Below are 17,734 nucleotides of genomic sequence, written 5' to 3' on the forward strand. Positions count from 1 at the left end.
CATTGTAAGCGGACTTGAAAAAATACTTTCGATTTTTAACATGCAGAAAATCAAGCAATCCACAAGATATTAAGAAAAATGCTACAATCCAAGGAAAAGGACTCAAATTTCAGTCCGTCCCTCGTTACACTTTTAGCAGTTCATTGCATCAAACATGTGTGGCCTAGTCCCCAACACTCGTTCGATCGACGAAGCTGTTGTTTGTGGCTAAGGGGTGGAAACATTGTTACAAGACTTTCCCACTGCGTGTTAGTTTGGGATCTGCATGGAAACAGAGGTCGTAGTAAACAGGGCGCTTTGATACAAAATATAAAGGGGAACAAAACGTGTCAAAACGGGGTCCAAAAACAACCGTTGGCTATACAAAATATATAATTCCCTTGTCACATATAGTTTTTTTTTTATTTTTTTTTATTTTTTTAATGCGCAAAGACTATATATTAATTAAGGCGGAAGCCCGTTGGGCAACCACAGTTTACAGAGTCAAACAGCATAGCTCTAGAAGCCTCAGCTGGAAAACTATCCACCCAAGTAACACCGTCAAGGCACCTTGTCACATATAGTTCATTACCTACCGTTCTCAAAAACAACGAAACGCAGGGAGAACGATAGCGAAATTGACCAGAGAAACAATGGAGAACGCGGCGGTGATGATGGACTTGCCGGAAGGCTGCATAGCCAACGTGATCGGGCTGACGACTCCTCCAGACGCGTGCAGGCTGTCGTTGACTTCGACGGATTTCAAGTCGGCGGCAGACTCCGACGCCGTTTGGGACAAATTCCTTCCGCCTGATACCAATGAGATCCTATCCCGCTCCGAATCTGCAATCGACGCCAAATCCAAAAAGGAGCTTTTCCTCACTCTCTCCCACAACCCCATCCTCATCGACGATGGCAAGATGGTAAAAAATACTTACTTCTAAGTTTGGTCTTTTTGGCTTAGGATCATGAATTTTATTTTAGGCTTTAAGATCCATAATTCGGTACTAGAATGCTTGAAATATGATAGGTTAGAAATTTGAAAACGTTTCATTTGATGATCCTCATTGATTCGTATCATATAAAATATGTAGAGCTTTTCACTTGACAAATGGAGTGGGAAGAAATGCTATATGATAGCTGCAAGGGGCCTTCGGATTGCTTGGGATGATACTCCACGATATTGGAAATGGAAATCTCTGCCTGAGTCCAGGTCCGTACATTTCAGCGTCCTTACTTGTAGCTATTAATCAGGCTAGCTCAATTACTATACTTGTTAGGCAGCATATACGAATATTAACTGTTGTATACAATAATGATGTACGTTGTCGAATTCGATCAATAGGTTTAAGGAGGCGGCCAAGCTTCGTTTTGTATGCTGGCTTGAAATCCGTGGGAGAATTGAAACGCGCATGCTGTCCCCATCCACGACATATAAAGCTTATCTGGTGTACAAGTTAACTAAACGCACTTATGGACTAGACTGGCCTGCCGTGGTCACAGTTGGTGCAAGAGCTTATGGGTTTGATTATGAATGCCCTGGTTTGAAGGAAATAACTGCTGGCATTAAGCACACTGCGATTCTTGTGCCGCAAAGAAAAATAGAAGGACAGCTCGCAAGACATCATGAAATCAATGAAGTTAAATTTCCAAATGAAAGCAGAGCGGATGGGTGGCTGGAGATGGAGCTGGGTGAGTTTCACTGTCAAGGTGATGAAGACGGGGAGTTGGAAATGATTTTTTGTGAGACTAGTATGGGTAAGAGTGGTCTCCTTGTTCAAGGAATTGAGGTCAGACCCGAGAGGGAGTAGATCATGGATATAGATATAGTGATTATCATAGTTGATTTTCTAGGGCTGCCCTGTGTTACCTTCATGTTCTTGCCCTGGTGGATACATGTAATCAAATTTCATAATCTAAAAAGGAGGGTTTGATTGTTGTGAAGCTATATTTGTTTGTTAAAATAAATAAGCTAGGTTCAGACTGAGACTGTGCGAATGCTTTTACTACTATATCCGGAGCCAAAACATTTTACTTTTGAAGTTGTTGCTGGATATGCTTTTAGCATGCAGACAACGGTGTATCGGCTGGAGCCCAGCCAACTAATTAAACAAGTTCTGTATCATTTTCCTTCCAAATTTTAATGGCTTGCTTAGAATCCTCACAGTTGCTTCTCCTGATATTTCATGAAGCTTAAATCTTCAGCTGCACATTAACCTTGTTTTCTTGTTTGGCTTACCCCTTATTGCTACCTTCTATGTACTTCTCTAGATATCGTCGTCTAGCTTTGTAATTGCTTTAGGCTTCTAACAAAGCTTTTGGATTGTGTTACTAGGGTTTATGCCTGTATTTAATTTTTTTTTTTTAATATAGCATTATTCCGATAATTGAAGCACCATGCTTTGCCTTTTGAAATCACATGTCATGCTTCGTCTTTTTAGCTAGCTTGGGACATTGCATTAGTCTCTTCTCAACTTTGCTCCCTCCTCCCCCTTAAAAAAGGAAAAGAATGGCAAAGAAGATCTTCTCGGTTCACTATGTCAAAAAGGCCTTCAGACGACAGAACTGTTCTGTCGTCTGAACGAACCAAAATGTGTCGTCTAGTACGATGTCGTGTCTTGGGCGTATCGAACGACAGAAGAGTTCTGTCGTCTGAATTTTCAGACGACATAAAAAATGTGTCGTCTGATGAGTTTTGCATTTTGGGAACATTGTGATCTGTTTCTTTAAAAGCATTCAAACAACTGTTTTGTATTGTCTGATAAACAAAACAATGACAGTATTTTTTGAAATACTATTCTGTGAAGCATATTGCAAGACTTATTTGTTAGAACATGAATGTTTGTTTTTAAGAATAATGGAAACACATATATCTATTGCTTTAGGCTTTTAACAAAGCGCATTTAACCCATAATCTCTCAATCTTGAATATGTATAACAAGGGTTTCTGTCATGCCTATGTTATGGGTATCACAAGCCATAAGCCCAATTAAGACTAAAAACATGCATGCGTGGATAACTACAACCCAAACCGTCCACTATATATTAATCATTTCTCGAATTACAGTCCAGCACAGGCTGCACAGCACACAGAGAAGACAGTGAGACCCGGCGGAGAACTCAGAGGAGGAGGAGGAGGAATCACCTGCGACGGAGATGCAGAAGCCGCAGCTGGACTTACAAGCTTTGCCGGAAGGTTGCATAGCCAACGTGATCTCGTTGACCAGTCCTCCAGATGCATGCAGGGTCTCCTTGCTTTCTAAGGTTATCAGGTCGGCCGCTGAATCCGACGCCGTTTGGGACAAGTTCATTCCGCCTGAGACATACACGATCCTTTCCCAGTCCAATTCCCTCTCCTCTACCCCTCCCAAATCCAAGAAGGAGCTCTACATGGCTCTCTGCGACAACCCCGTCCTCATCGACGAGGGCAATATGGTAATTAAAAAGTTCATTCACCCACTCTTTTGACTTTAGTAATTTTGTTGAATCGAAGAATATCTTCGACCCTCTTACATTATTATTTTGGTGGTCTTGTGTTGAAATTCACAAAATGATAATAATTCGTTTTGCTATAACTCGTCGAGGTCTCATTTGAATTGTTCCTCCTTGAAATCTCATTGTTATGGATTCTAACTAATTTGAAGGATAAGCGAGTTATATATTTGCGTGTAATTGTTAGCTGATAGGGGAACCTAATTAGATTATCAGGTTCTATCTTGTACATTGCTATTTTGAGTATTGACCACGTTGTAGTGATTGCTTAGATTTGCTAGAATGCATCAAATATGATCAGTTTGGATATTCAGGATTCTGTTGTTTTAGACTGTTAGCTAGCTAGCTAGTCTTGTTATTGCAGTTGTTAAATATGCATGTATGCTTAATTACCCTGGTGACCGATTGTAATTAATTTTCATCATATATATAGAGCTTTTCACTGGACAAATGGAGTGGGAAGAAGTGCTATATGATAGCTGCAAAGCGCCTTCGGATTGCTTGGGGTGATACTCCTAATTATTGGACAGGGAAATCTCTGCTTGAGTCCAGGTCCGTACATTTTTTTCACCATCCGTACTTGTAGTTATTAATCAGGCTAGCTCAATTACTATAGTTGTTAGGCAGCATATACGAATATTAACTGTTCTATACAATAATGATGTACATCGTCGAATTCGATCAATAGGTTTAAGGAGGCGGCCAGGCTTCATTTTGTATGCTGGCTTGAAATCCGTGGGAGAATTGAAACGCACATGCTGTCCTCATCCACAACGTATAAAGCTTATCTGGTGTACAAGTTAACTAAACGCACTTATGGACTCGACTGGCCTGCCGTGGTCAAAGTTGGTGCAAGAGCTTATGGATTTGATTATGAATGCCCTGGTTTGAAGGAAATAACTACAGGCATTAAGCACACTGCGATTCTGGTGCCCCAAAGAAAAATACAAGGACATCTCGCAAGACATCATGAAATCAATGAAGTTAGATTTCCAAATGAAAGCAGGGCGGATGGGTGGCTGGAGATGGAGCTGGGTGAGTTTCACTGTCAAGGAGACGAAGTTTCACTGTCAAGGAGACGAAGACGTGGAGTTGGAAATGATTTGTTGTGAGACTAGTATGGCTAAGAGTGGTCTCCTTGTTCAAGGGATTGAGGTTAGACCAAAAAGGATCTAGCTAATATGGATATAGTTGTTGATCAGGATCATGGTGATTTGCCACCCGTAGTATAGGTGCCTTTTTTAAGTTTCAAGCAGCCACGGTTGATGGCGGTTATTAGGAAGAGTACTTCCTCTCATATGAACCACATTTTCTAGTAATCCAAGGAAATCCTATCGATTTGCTTTGTTTAATTTCTTCGCTTGATAATTTATAATCCAATTTCGCTTCTGCTACTTGCATCCTTGTCAAGCGTAATCTTCTCAAGGATAGAAGCATTATGGATGAGAAGGAGATTGATGCTCTCACCAACAATTTCGACAATAACAACATTCAATCAACAACTTTCATCACGTTTATATAAATGACATTTTAAATGTTTTGTATATGAATTAAGTTTATTTTATTCAAAGAACATATATGACCATCAAAATTTTCGTGTCGTGTGTTGATGACAAATTATTCAGAAATGGTTTAGTCTGTGGACATTTCTAAAAAACTATTATAAGTGTATAAAACAGTCATGAAGATATAAGATTGGAGCCAAATTTGAGAAAGTACTTTTGATTTTTAACGCATTGAAAATCGAGCAATCCACAAGATACTGACAAAAATACTACAATGGCACAATCCAATGAAAAGAACTCAAATTTCAGTATGTCTCTCGTTACACTTTTATCAGTTCATTGCGTCAAAAATCGAAGATTTACATATCAGAAATCGATAGTTTTCTTTTTTCCATCGATCAAATACAACAACTACAAACTAAAACCTCTTAACCACCTGGTATGGTAAGGTTGGCCAAGTGGCCTAGCGTGGAATCCCAGTGGCGTCCGGGTCCAACTACCACCAGTCTGTGGCCAGCAGGTTTGAGAGGCCTTCGGGCTCGTGCGCCTGCGGCAATGGATTAGTTTGGTTTAATTGGGATACTCTCGATGGCCTCGGCCCGGATACTGACGGGATAACCGCTAATGTGAGTATGTGACCGAAGTGACTTCCTGTCACCGCCTTGCTGGCCAACATGGGAAACAGAGGTTGTAGTAAACCCGGAGACTCAAATAACAAAACGTGGGGAGTAAGGAAAAATGGGGAGAGTCCAAAAGTTCTACGTAACAGCTATCGACTACCGTCCTCACAACCAAGGAAAGGCAGAGAAAATCAAAACGAAACTGACCAGAAAAACAAAAATGGAGAACGCGGCGGTGATGATGGACTTGCAGGCGTTGCCGGAAGGCTGCATAGCCAACGTGATCTCGCTGACGACTCCTCGAGACGCGTGCAGGCTGTCGTTGATTTCGAGGGATTTCAAGTCGGCGGCGGACTCCGACGCCGTTTGGGACAAGTTCCTTCCGCATGAGACCAATGAGATCCTATCCCACTCCGAATCTGCAATCCACGCCAAATCCAAGAAGGAGCTTTACTTCACTCTCTCTCACAACCCCATCGTCATCGACGATGGCAAGATGGTAACTTCTAAGCTTTGTCTTTTTTGGCTTAGGATCATGAATTTTATTTTAGGGCTTAAAATAAAGTGATGACATGGTTTTAAAATTTGAGGTACTAAAGTTGTTCGACATGCCTATAATTCAGATAGTGTTGTGACTTTTAAGGACTTATTTATATCGACCCTCATAAGCGTGACGGATTGCTAGAATTCAACCCTTCCTAGAATGCTTGAAATATGATAGCTAGGTTGGAAATTAGAATGCGTACGTTTTAGGGTTTTAGCTAGCGCGCCTTATTGTTCCATTTGCTAGATATGCATATATGCTTAATCTGATGATCCTCATTGACTCGCATCCTATATATGTAGAGCTTTTCACTTGACAAATGGAGTGGGAAGAAATGCTATATGATAGCTGCAAGGCGCCTTCGGATTGCTTGGGGTGATAATCCGGATATTTGGACATGGAAATCTCTGCCCGAGTCCAGGTCTGTACATTTCTTTAGTTATTGTTTCTGTAAGGCTAGCTTAATAACCATCTTAACTTGTTCAGCAGCATGCATATTATTTGTCCTATATATACAATAATCATGTTCGTGAATTTCACTATATAGGTTTAAGGAGGCGGCCGAGCTTCATAGTGTAAGTTGGTTTGAAATCCGTGGGAGGATTGAAACGCGCATGCTGTCCCCATCCACGACGTATAAAGCTTATCTGGTGTACAAGTTAACTAAACGCGGTTATGGACAACAGTGGCCTGTCGTGGTCACAGTTGGTGCGAGAGCTTATGGGTTTGATTATGAATGCCCTGGTTTGAAGGAAATAACTGCAGGCATTAAGCCCACCGCGGTTCTGGCGCCCCATAGAGAAATAGAAGGACGGCTTGCAAGAAAGAAAAAAAATCAATGAAGCTAAATTTCCAAATGAAAACAGGGTGGATGGGTGGCTGGAGATGGAGCTGGGTGAGTTTCACTGTGAAGGAGATGAAGACGAGGAGTTGGAAATGATTTGTTGCAAGATTGAGAATTATACTGGTATGGGTGGTCTCCTTGTTAAAGGGATTGAGATCAGACCCAAAAGGAACATGGATATAGTGATTGACCAGGATCATGGTGGTTTGCCAGCTATCGATCATGGTGATTTGCGAGCTATGTACCAGTACGTACATGTATTCAAAAATTAAACTGTTTCTCTGACTTTATAAGTAATGTTTGGTCTCTAACTCAGCAATCCTTTTAACTATTAGAAAACTCTATTGATTTTGTAGGACCTTATGAGTCATCTTGATCATTTTCATTGTTCATATTTTAAAGTAGTAGAATAGTACGTGCATACCTTTTTTATCCTTTGGTTAGTTTTTCTGATTTGTGTACTAACCAGATCGTATGTGGTATTGCAGGTATCTGGTCTGAAGTCGATCACTTCTAAACACTTGGCCTTGGCAAGTCAAGTCATCAGTTTTACATGTGCTATTATTCCTGGTAGGTGATTATAACTTACAGTTATTCCCTAAGACTTGGGGGCCTATATATTCTCATATGCATGCATTCACTTTGATGTTTTTGATTTCTGTAATAAACAATCTTTGTACTCCATAGACTCAGTATCTGTTATATCTTCAATCCATATGTAATTTCTAATTAGAGACATAAGACATAGTCTACTCGTCAGTAGTACTATATGTATTTTATCTACATTTATTTCTGCTTTGACCATGGAGCTTTTGTTTAAATATCCTGACTTTAATTATTATTTTCTTTGCTTCAAGAACTCAGGCAAATTCTTTTTCTGAAAGTACCTGAGACAAGAAAGGCAATGTTGCCATCTGAAATTGATTGAGTAGCTCAGGTTTGTCCTCTTACATCGTGTAACAATGTCAACCTGGTTCCACATTGTTTATTTTTGTTTGTTATACTCATACCTGTGAAGCAAGTTACAGTTGTACCATATGAACTTTTCACATGCTTGTATTTTCTGTTCACATGTAAGAAGCAAGAATCAATTACAGTTTCTGATTGTAAAAACCACTAATTTGCTTGATGAAGTTGAAGATAATAGCTATCAGTGAAAAAAAAAAATTGTACTGTTTGTACTGTCTTCTTTTTTTCTTAACTAAAATTAATCTATGTTTCTTCTAAGGGAAAGAAGACAATCAAGAGTCATAGTTATCGTTCTACCTTTTCTTTATTGTTGTGCTAGTATATCTGTTTGTAATATATCCTCTAATATCTAAAATTATTCCATGCCAGGTCTTATTCAATTTCTTTTGTTCATTTATGACTTGATTTCAATTGAAAACAGGATTATAAGGTTCATAGAGATGAAATACATACAAAGCTGGTTCAGATCATGAGAGAAAGGTTATTGGTTCATCTACGTGGGTTGCCTCAAATTGTAGAGAGCTGGAATAGACCAGAAGATGCTGACCTACAGCCCAGTCAATTTGCTCGATCACTTACCAAGGTAAATGCCATGCTGACCCACCTCTAACAAGTGTTGGTTTTCGGCAATGTCTTTGTCTTACATGTTGTTATCCCTTCCCGACTCATTGCCAGGAAGTTGGATACCTGCAACGTGTTCTAACTCGAACTTTACATGAGGTCGATGTTCAAGCAATTTTCAGGTAAGTCTCATCTTTAGCATGCAATTGATTGTTGAGATTTGGGATACTTGAAGTACCTTTTCTCTTTGCCTCTGTACCCAGTAACTTGTAGTCAGAACTTACGTCCATCTCTTTGGGATCTTAATCCTAGCTAAAGTATGTGGAAATAAACTCTTGAAGAGAACACAACAAATTTGGGTGGCCCTTCCGTAGCATTTCTTGTTCCTTTTTCCTTTCCGAGCACTCATTTAGACCAAGAGTCTATTTATGTAACTGGTTGTGAAACTCAGTCCTACAAACGAATGATCAATATCGTTTCTACTTTTCAGGCAAGTGATTATAATTTTTCATTCACAAATTTCAGAAGCATTTTCACGCTTAGAGATCAGCACACCACAAGCCAAGGACAGGTAATACCCATTCAAATTGATCCTGCTGCGTGTGTCCTCAGTATCCTGTTTAGTTTAACAAATCTTTTCACTGTCTACCAGGCTCTGTCGTGATGTTAAGCACATTCTTGGATGCATTCGATCTTTGCCTTCTGATAAACTGAGTGAATCTGGTACGCCAAACTGGGGTCAACTAGATGAATTCTTGGTACAGAGATTTGGGTCAGAAGCTAGTTAAGTGTTGTTGTAAAGTGTAGCAAATCAATTGCTTCTTTGGAGATGGCTAATCAAATTTTGAGGATGTCAGAAGCCAATTTCGGTCTGTGCATTTCCCTTGTACAATTTGATTGAGGTAAGGGCATATTCTCCCTCTTTCTAGTGTCATGTTCTATGTACTACTATGCATGATTAATTTCTTGTCAAACACATCCTTGAAAAAGTTGGACAATGAATAATCACAACCATTCTATTCTTTTACATTTTCCTTTGCTTACTGGATGACCTTTTTCTTTTTTTCTTTTTTTTCTTCGGCTTTTCCAGGTTTTGCATTTTTTCTGAGATGTATAAAGTCCTGTAAGAGATCCAAATATTTGACATGAAGGTTCTTGAGACCAGAATTTTTTTTTTGTACCAGTCACTTGAATTACAAGTTGTACTTACTAGGCTCAGTGTTTTGTTCCCCCGATTGTAATGGGTTAAAGATGAAACCAATTGAGAGTTTTGATTCGGTGAAAGCACATTCATTCTGTATCCCGCTGTTGAGGCGCTTGAATCACATCTAATTGTACCAATACTCGAATTAATGCATAAATGCTTTTCCTGAATAGTAGTCAGTAAGAGCTCAATATCTCCTGTACCTTGCTTTGTTATTCAACTTACTGATCCTTGAGATAACAAAACCGAATCGTCTTAAAGAACTCTCCATCAGATCCAATTGATTTTCAATGGCCGAATTGCATTGTAAGCGGACTCGAAAAAATACTTTCGATTTTTAACACAGAAAATCGAGCAATCTACAAGATAATTAAGAAAAATGCTACAATCCAGGAAAAAGAACTCAAATTTCAGTCCGTCCCTCGTTACACTTATAGCAGTTCATTGCATCAAACATGTGTGGCCTAGTCTAGTGGTTGAGCGTCAAGGTTTGAAACTCCCCACCACTCGTTCGATCGACGAATCTGTTGTTTGTGGCTAAGGGGAGGAAACATTGTTACAAGACTTTCCCCACTGCGTGTTAGTCCTTGGTTGAAAGTTTTGGGATCTGCATGGAAACAGAGGTCGTAGTAAACACGGACGCTCAGATACAAAATATAAAGGGGAACAAAACGTGTCAAAAAGGGGTCCAAGACTTTAACAGCTAAATAATTCCCTCGTCACATATAGACATATAGTTCATTACCTACCGTTCTCAAAAACAAAGAAGCGCTGGGAGAACGATAGCGAAATTGACCGGAGAAACAATGGAAAACGCGGCGGTGATGATGGACTTGCCGGAAGGCTGCATAGCCAACGTGATCGGGCTTACGACCCCTCCAGACGCGTGCAGGCTGTCGTTGACTTCGACGGATTTCAAGTCGGCGGCAGACTCCGACGCCGTTTGGGACAAGTTCCTTCCGCCTGATACCAATGAGATCCTATCCCGTTCCGAATCTGCAATCGACGCCAAATCCAAAAAGGAGCTTTTCCTCACTCTCTCCCACAACCCCATCCTCATCGACGATGGCAAGATGGTAAAAATTACTTACTTCTACGTTTGGTCTTTTTGGCTTAGGATCATGAAGTTTATTTTAGGCTTTAAGCTAGATCCATAATTTGGTACTAGAATGCTTGAAATATGATAGGTTAGAAATTAGAAAACGTTTCATTTGATGATCCTCATTGATTCGTATCATATAAAATATGTAGAGCTTTTCACTTGACAAATGGAGTGGGAAGAAATGCTATATGATAGCTGCAAGGGGCCTTCGGATTGCTTGGGATGATACTCCACGATATTGGAAATGGAAATCTCTGCCTGTGTCCAGGTCCGTACATTTCAGCGTCCTTACTTGTAGCTATTAATCAGGCTAGCTCAATTACTATACTTATTACTTTGTTAGGCAGCATATACGAATATTAACTGTTGTATACAATAATGATGTACGTTGTCGAATTCGATCAATAGGTTTAAGGAGGCGGCCAAGCTTCGTTTTGTATGCTGGCTTGAAATCCGTGGGAGAATTGAAACGCGCATGCTGTCCCCATCCACGACATATAAAGCTTATCTGGTGTACAAGTTAACTAAACGCACTTATGGACTAGACTGGCCTGCCGTGGTCACAGTTGGTGCAAGAGCTTATGGGTTTGATTATGAATGCCCTGGTTTGAAGGAAATAACTGCAGGCATTAAGCACACTGCGATTCTTGTGCCGCAAAGAAAAATAGAAGGACAGCTCGCAAGACATCATGAAATCAATGAAGTTAAATTTCCAAATGAAAGCAGAGCGGATGGGTGGCTGGAGATGGAGCTGGGTGAGTTTCACTGTCAAGGTGATGAAGACGGGGAGTTGGAAATGATTTTTTGTGAGACTAGTATGGGTAAGAGTGGTCTCCTTGTTCAAGGAATGGATGTCAGACCCGAGAGGGAGTAGATCATGGATATAGATATAGTGATTATCATAGTTGATTTTCTAGGGCTGCCCTGTGTTACCTTCATGTTCTTGCCCTGGTGGATACATGTAATCAAATTTCATAATCTAAAAAGGAGGGTTTGATTGTTGTGAAGCTATATTTGTTTGTTAAATAAATAAGCTAGGTTCAGACTGAGACCCTGCGAATGCTTTTACTGCTTTTACTGATTTGTTGTGAGACTAGTATGGGTAACAGTGGTCTCCTTGTTCAAGGGATTGAGGTTAGACCAAAAAGGAACTAGCTAATATGGATATAGCTGTTGATCAGGATCATGGTGGTTTGCCACCCGTAGTATTGGTGCCTTTTTTAAGTTTCAAGCAGCCACGGTTGATGGCGGTTATTAGAAAGAGACCGAAGAGTACCTCCTCTCATATGAACCACATTTTCTAGTGGCTTATAATCCAAGGAAATCCTATCGATTTTATTTGTTTAATTTCTTCGCTTGGTAATTTATAATCCAATTTCGCTTCTGCTACTTGCATCCTTGTCAAGCGTAATCTTCTCAAGGATAGAAGCATTATGGATGAGAAGGAGATTGATGCTCTCACCAACAATTTCGACAATAACAACATTCAATCAACAACTTTCATCAAGTTTATATAAATGACATTTTAGATGTTTTGTATATGAATTTAAGTTATTTTATTCAAAGAACATATATGACCATGAAAATTTTTGTGTCGTGTGTTGATGACAAATTATTCGGAAATTAATGGTTCAGTCTGTCACTACAAGAAAAATAGTCTACGACAACATCATATCTACAACATGCTATAAATGCTCGTTGTCACTTCTAATCTTCTACAACATGCGCAGAAAGAGCATTGTATTAAATTATTTACCACTACATGCGTCATTTGCATGTTGTTAATTTAGTTATCGACAACTCACTTTGTACGTTGTTGTCTGCAAGTTGTCAATTAATGTATCAACAAGCAGGAGTGCACGTTGTTAAACAGTCAAGAAGATATAAGATTGGAGCCAGATTTGAGAAAGTACTTTTGATTTTTAACACATCGAAAATCTCGAGCAATCCACAAGATGCTGACAAAAATACCACAATGGCACCACTCAAATTTTAGTACGTCTCTTGTTACAGTTTTATCAGTTCATTGTTCCAAAAATCAAAGATTTACATATATATCAGAAATCGGTAGTTTTCTTTTTTCCAACAATCAAATACAACAACTATAAACTAAAAACCTCTTAACCACCTTGTTTGGACCCAAAATAAGCATTTTGGCCTGACAAGGCGTGTCTTGGAGAAATTGAGCCAATGTCAGTGGCTCAAGCTATATATTGTCAACAAGCTCGAAATATATATTTAGATGCTAAATAAAGCCTACTATGAAAGCATGGAAGCATGGAAACATGAAAAGTCAACTTTAGCACATTTTCCTACTTCGGCTAGGAGAAACCGAGCTAAACAAGGAATGAGGGGCGGCAGACTGACCAAATGAACTTGAAATGAGCTGAAACTCTGTAGATCCATTCTAGACAGCCCAAGGATAATTTCTTATGAAGAGTGCCAGAGCTTTTTTTGAGTGGAAGGCCTTCAAACAATCAGCCCAATTTTCTACAGAAGCAAAACTGGAAAACTGGACCTGTAAGAGGTCCAGCAGAATTTTCGGCCCAACCACATGGAATAAAAATCTGAAAATTTGTCAGGATGATCTACACTCATAGTGGAACATTTCATATGAAGAAGTCGAAGGCATATAATGAAGTCTTGTTGGAGAAATAATTGAAGGAATAAAGGGGCAGAAACTGACCTAAAACCAGCTCAATATTCACATGTTCATGTTTCCTACCCACATGAAGAAAGCTAGATGCTTTTCTCTTTTTCCTTGGATATATTTTTCTTCTACAATCTCTTTAATAGATCATCACCACTTCCATGTTGCTGCACCTTCATGCTTTGATTTCATTTCATCTTTTCTCTATCTTTTCCATATTTTACAAGTGAACTTAGATCTACTTTCATTATTTTTCTTCCACTCATCATTTCACTCTTCTTTTTCTTCCCTATATAAACACCTTCTCCTCTCATTCTAACACAACACATTCACATTCAACAACAACATCTCTAAGATGATCTAAGTTCTCTCTAGAGCAAACCTCTCTAAGAGCAACTCCTCTCCTTCTCTTTCTCTTACCGGTGATCACACTCCTAGTCCTAGTCTTCTCAGAAGCCGACTTTCAGTGCCACCAAACCCTCTGTCAACGTGCTTCGGTCCTAGTCTCCTCGGGAGCCGACGGTAGTGCCGCGACCACAACGGTTACAGAACCAGCCAAGCAAGGGTAACGTCCTAGCAACCCAGCTAAGCTAAAGTCACGCTTTAGCAAGATCTCAATACTTCCCGGTGATTTCGCTCTGCTCAATCTGCAATATTGAGTATCGACTTGTGAACAAGAAGAAACTTCAGCAAAGTCCTTACCACGAGGCACAAAGAATCCCACGACGAGGTTGGTGCTCTCCTCGTCTACAATCGCTTGATAGAAATCAGGTCAAGGGACACCCCCGACGACCGCACCCGAACGGTGCTGGCACGCCCACGCAAGAAAAGAGACTGTTGACTAGCTGCAGCAAAATTGGAGCCAAACACACCTGGTATGGTAAAGTTGGTCAAGCGGCCTAGGGTGGAATTCCTATGGTGTCCGAGTCCGACTACCAGCAGTTTGTGGCCAACAGGTTTGAGAGGCCTTCGGGCTCGTGCGCCTGCGGCAATGGATTAATTTGGTTTAATTGGGATACTCTCGATGACCTCGGCCCGGATACTGACTGAATAACGGCTAATGTGACCGAAGTGACTTCCTGTCACCGCCTTGCTGGCCAGTATGGGAAACAGAGGTTGTAGTAAACCCGGAGACTCAAATAACAAAACGTGAGGAGAAACAGAGTTCATCACCTATCGACTACCGTCCTCACAAACAAAGAAAGGCAGTGAAAATCAAAACAAAACTGACCAGAAAAACAAAAATGGAGAACGCGGCGGTGATGATGGACTTGCAGGCGTTGCCGGAAGGCTGCATAGCGAACGGATCTCGTTGACGACTCCTCGAGACGCGTGCAGGCTGTCGTTGATTTCGAGGGATTTCAAGTCGGCGGCGGACTCCGACGCCGTTTGGGACAAGTTCCTTCCGCATGAGACCAATGAGATCCTATCCCACTCCGAATCTGCAATCCACGCCAAATCCAAGAAGGAGCTTTACTTCACTCTCGAGCTCTCTCACAACCCCATCCTCATCGACGATGGCAAGATGGTAACTTCAAAGCTTGGTCTTTTTTGGCTTAGGATCATGAATTTTATTTTAGAGCTTAAAATAAAGAGATAGTTTTAAAATTTGAGGTACTATAGTTGTTCGACATGCCTATAATTCAGATAGTGTTGTGACTTTTAAGGCCTTATTTTATATCGACCCTCAAAAGTTGACGGATTGCTAGAATTCAACCCTTCCTAGAATGCTTGAAATATGATAGCTAGCTAGGTTGGAAATTAGAATGCGTACGTTTTAGGCTTTTAGCTAGCGAGCCTTATTGTTCCATTTGCTAGATATGCATATATGCTTAATCTGACGATCCTCATTGATTCGCATCCTATATATGTAGAGCTTTTCACTTGACAAATGGAGTGGGAAGAAGTGCTATATGATAGCTGCAAAGCGCCTTCGGATTGCTTTTGGGGTGATACTCCTTACTATTGGAATTGGAAATCTCTGCCTGAGTGCAGGTCCGTACATTTCTTTTACCATTCTTACTTGTAGTTATTAATCAGGCTAGCTCAATCACTATGTTAACTTGTTATGCAGCATATATTTATATATATGTGAATATTAATTGTTCTATACAATAATGATGTACCTGGTCGAATTCGATCAATAGGTTTAAGGAAGCGGCCAAGCTTCGTGCTGTATGTTGGCTTGAAATCCGTGGGAGAATTGAAACATGCATGCTGTCCCCATCCACAACGTATAAAGCTTATCTGGAGTACAAGTTAACTAAACGCACTTATGGACTGCACCGGCCTTCTATGGTCACAGTTGGCGCAAGAGCTTATGGCTTCGATTATGAATGCTCTGGTTTGAAGGAAATAATTGCAGGCAGTAAGAACACTGCGTTTCTGGCGCCCCAAAGAGAAATAGAAAGTGAGCTTGCAAGATATCAAGAAATCAATGAAGCTACATTTCCAAATGAAAGCAGGGCGGATGGGTGGCTGGAGATGGAGCTGGGTGAATTTCACTGGCTGGAAATGATTTGTTGTGAGATTGAGACTGGTATGAGTAAGAGGGGTCTCCTTGTTCAAGGTATTGAGATCAGACCCGAGAGGGAGTAGATCATGGATATAGATATAGTGATTATCATGGTTGATTTGCTAGGGCTGCCCTGTGTTACCTTCATGTTCTTGTCAATAATTAAGATACAAGCTTATCTCTCATCTATTTCCTACAATACTTAACGACCTAGACACAAGGAACACATTGAAATTTTCAAAAGAATGGTGGAGTTTCATGCGTTGCAAGTCAACTGCATAATATCGATTCATCCTTAAGCCGAATTCACGTTCTTCTACTCTTGGACCAAATAACATAGACACAAGACGTGCCTAAAAATACAGTCGACTAGCTATAAATGACAATTCTTAGATTCACCCCTTGGGTGAATGAGCATATTCACCCCCATTGTCGGTTAACACATAATAACTTTATCATTTTTTAATCCAACCATTCATGTTGTATAATGTAATACAAAGATTAGCTCTTTAAAAAAATCAATCAAATTGAAGATCTTTTAGTTATTCATTTCTATGAAATACATGGACGATTCATCATAATAGTGTAGTAAGTGTTGTTTGAACCATCCATTTGTTTGATTCGATTAGATTATTAAACAAATTCCGATTCGATTGATTTTTTACAGAGATGATCTTTAAAGGCTAATTTAAAATATGGACCGTTGGATTATAAATTTAATAAGTAAAAGTATGTTAATTTAAAATATGGACCGTTGGATTATAAATTTATTAAGTAAAAGTATGTTAATCAACAATGAGGGTGAATATACTTGTTCTCCCTAAGGGTGAACCTAAAAATTATAGAGCTATAAATATCAGAAGCATGATTGATAAATAAAATATATAAAAAAGGGTCAGGATCCCGGGACACATAATTTTTACACAGTTTTTTACAGTTCTTCTAAGCCTTTAAGATTAAAAGTATTCAATGGCACATATTAAATTTATAAATGATGTCAACATACCACAAGATGACTGGACAAATGACGTGACATCAAATTAATTAAAACAAAAAGATTAGATTAAACTTTTCTTTTTATAACAAGTCATAAAATTGAAAAATAAAAAATTGCAATGAGATGAACAGAAGAACAAAATTAGAAAAAAAGTACGAGGAACAATGAAGAACCCTAGCTCTATGTTCATCGTCTTCTCCAAGGTCCAAGTATTGAACCATAGACAACTTAATTACCCAGGGAATTCTCTTGTTTATATGTTTCTTTTAGAAAAGCATCTGATCATTGGCTGCTACTGATAAACATGTTCGGCTCAATTTTACTTTGCTTGCCATCCTCGATCTTTCTTATTACAACATGTTTTATTCTTTGATGGCAAGGTGGGTTTTCAGTCTTAGAAATCTAGTTTATCTTCATCCAAAGCACTGCGAGCTCCATGGTCCTATTTCCGGGAGTCGGCACAATATCATGTCTCTTAAGGAAATTGATATCTCCATGAAATTTCTTAATCTTCCGATACTAAGTGGTTGTATAGTTTGAACCATCTTGAGTCCTTAATTCTTTCTACCAATGCCTTTCACGGTGAAATTTCATGTTCCATTGGAAACTTAACATCCATCATCAACCTGAAGTTGGGTTCAAATCTTTTGGAAGGGAAGATCCCAAACTCATTGAGAAATTAATTAACTAATGAGACTATCCAAATGCTCGATCTCCAGTTGATATATCCTCCTGCTCCATCATGATCACAA

The 17,734-nt window shown here is 39.6% G+C and overlaps 5 protein-coding genes and 1 pseudogene across 5 annotated transcripts; all 6 read left to right on the forward strand.

Moving 5' to 3' along the window:
- The first annotated feature begins 454 nt into the window (after positions 1 to 454).
- On the forward strand, positions 455 to 1,966 carry LOC133719834 (putative F-box protein PP2-B12). The gene is made up of 3 exons (XM_062146019.1): positions 455 to 902; positions 1,074 to 1,192; positions 1,325 to 1,966. The coding sequence occupies exons 1-3, from the start codon at positions 633 to 635 to the stop codon at positions 1,788 to 1,790; spliced, it is 855 nt and encodes a 284-aa protein (XP_062002003.1). The 5' UTR covers positions 455 to 632; the 3' UTR covers positions 1,791 to 1,966.
- Positions 1,967 to 3,061: 1,095 nt separating this feature from the next.
- LOC133719836 (putative F-box protein PP2-B12) lies at positions 3,062 to 4,834 on the forward strand. The gene is made up of 3 exons (XM_062146020.1): positions 3,062 to 3,414; positions 3,905 to 4,023; positions 4,160 to 4,834. The coding sequence occupies exons 1-3, from the start codon at positions 3,136 to 3,138 to the stop codon at positions 4,581 to 4,583; spliced, it is 822 nt and encodes a 273-aa protein (XP_062002004.1). The 5' UTR covers positions 3,062 to 3,135; the 3' UTR covers positions 4,584 to 4,834.
- A 934-nt stretch (positions 4,835 to 5,768) lies between these two features.
- LOC133720825 (putative F-box protein PP2-B12) lies at positions 5,769 to 7,562 on the forward strand. The gene is made up of 5 exons (XM_062147306.1): positions 5,769 to 6,095; positions 6,443 to 6,561; positions 6,688 to 6,905; positions 6,964 to 7,241; positions 7,473 to 7,562. Exons 1-5 carry the CDS (start codon positions 5,817 to 5,819, stop codon positions 7,560 to 7,562), a joined length of 984 nt encoding a protein of 327 aa, XP_062003290.1. The 5' UTR covers positions 5,769 to 5,816.
- An 812-nt stretch (positions 7,563 to 8,374) lies between these two features.
- LOC133722048 (vacuolar protein sorting-associated protein 54, chloroplastic-like) lies at positions 8,375 to 9,900 on the forward strand. Its single transcript, XM_062148856.1, has 5 exons — positions 8,375 to 8,536; positions 8,629 to 8,696; positions 9,005 to 9,085; positions 9,167 to 9,416; positions 9,605 to 9,900. The coding sequence occupies exons 1-4, from the start codon at positions 8,423 to 8,425 to the stop codon at positions 9,300 to 9,302; spliced, it is 399 nt and encodes a 132-aa protein (XP_062004840.1). The 5' UTR covers positions 8,375 to 8,422; the 3' UTR covers positions 9,303 to 9,416; positions 9,605 to 9,900.
- Positions 9,901 to 10,404: 504 nt separating this feature from the next.
- On the forward strand, positions 10,405 to 11,831 carry LOC133721339 (putative F-box protein PP2-B12). The gene is made up of 3 exons (XM_062147918.1): positions 10,405 to 10,794; positions 10,970 to 11,088; positions 11,229 to 11,831. Exons 1-3 carry the CDS (start codon positions 10,525 to 10,527, stop codon positions 11,692 to 11,694), a joined length of 855 nt encoding a protein of 284 aa, XP_062003902.1. The 5' UTR covers positions 10,405 to 10,524; the 3' UTR covers positions 11,695 to 11,831.
- A 2,900-nt stretch (positions 11,832 to 14,731) lies between these two features.
- On the forward strand, positions 14,732 to 16,134 carry LOC133719989 (F-box protein At2g02240-like; annotated as a pseudogene).
- The last annotated feature ends 1,600 nt before the right edge of the window (positions 16,135 to 17,734 follow it).

This window comes from Rosa rugosa, chromosome 7, assembly GCF_958449725.1.
Source record: "Rosa rugosa chromosome 7, drRosRugo1.1, whole genome shotgun sequence".
In the NCBI taxonomy this organism is placed as follows: domain Eukaryota; kingdom Viridiplantae; phylum Streptophyta; class Magnoliopsida; order Rosales; family Rosaceae; genus Rosa; species Rosa rugosa.

Bases quoted from the DNA above. Each gene is read 5' to 3' on its own strand.
- LOC133719836 (XM_062146020.1), top strand. From the start codon at position 3,136: ATGCAGAAGCCGCAGCTGGACTTACAAGCTTTGCCGGAAGGTTGCATA. The intron at 3,415-3,904 runs GTAATTAAAAAG...TCATATATATAG, and splicing joins TCATCGACGAGGGCAATATG to AGCTTTTCACTGGACAAATG. The intron at 4,024-4,159 runs GTCCGTACATTT...TTCGATCAATAG, and splicing joins AAATCTCTGCTTGAGTCCAG to GTTTAAGGAGGCGGCCAGGC.
- LOC133721339 (XM_062147918.1), top strand. From the start codon at position 10,525: ATGGAAAACGCGGCGGTGATGATGGACTTGCCGGAAGGCTGCATAGCC. The intron at 10,795-10,969 runs GTAAAAATTACT...TAAAATATGTAG, and splicing joins TCATCGACGATGGCAAGATG to AGCTTTTCACTTGACAAATG. The intron at 11,089-11,228 runs GTCCGTACATTT...TTCGATCAATAG, and splicing joins AAATCTCTGCCTGTGTCCAG to GTTTAAGGAGGCGGCCAAGC.
- LOC133719834 (XM_062146019.1), top strand. From the start codon at position 633: ATGGAGAACGCGGCGGTGATGATGGACTTGCCGGAAGGCTGCATAGCC. The intron at 903-1,073 runs GTAAAAAATACT...TAAAATATGTAG, and splicing joins TCATCGACGATGGCAAGATG to AGCTTTTCACTTGACAAATG. The intron at 1,193-1,324 runs GTCCGTACATTT...TTCGATCAATAG, and splicing joins AAATCTCTGCCTGAGTCCAG to GTTTAAGGAGGCGGCCAAGC.
- LOC133722048 (XM_062148856.1), top strand. From the start codon at position 8,423: ATGAGAGAAAGGTTATTGGTTCATCTACGTGGGTTGCCTCAAATTGTA. The intron at 8,697-9,004 runs GTAAGTCTCATC...TCTACTTTTCAG, and splicing joins GATGTTCAAGCAATTTTCAG to GCAAGTGATTATAATTTTTC. The intron at 9,086-9,166 runs GTAATACCCATT...ACTGTCTACCAG, and splicing joins ACACCACAAGCCAAGGACAG to GCTCTGTCGTGATGTTAAGC.
- LOC133720825 (XM_062147306.1), top strand. From the start codon at position 5,817: ATGGAGAACGCGGCGGTGATGATGGACTTGCAGGCGTTGCCGGAAGGC. The intron at 6,096-6,442 runs GTAACTTCTAAG...CTATATATGTAG, and splicing joins TCATCGACGATGGCAAGATG to AGCTTTTCACTTGACAAATG. The intron at 7,242-7,472 runs GTATTCAAAAAT...GTGGTATTGCAG, and splicing joins CTATGTACCAGTACGTACAT to GTATCTGGTCTGAAGTCGAT.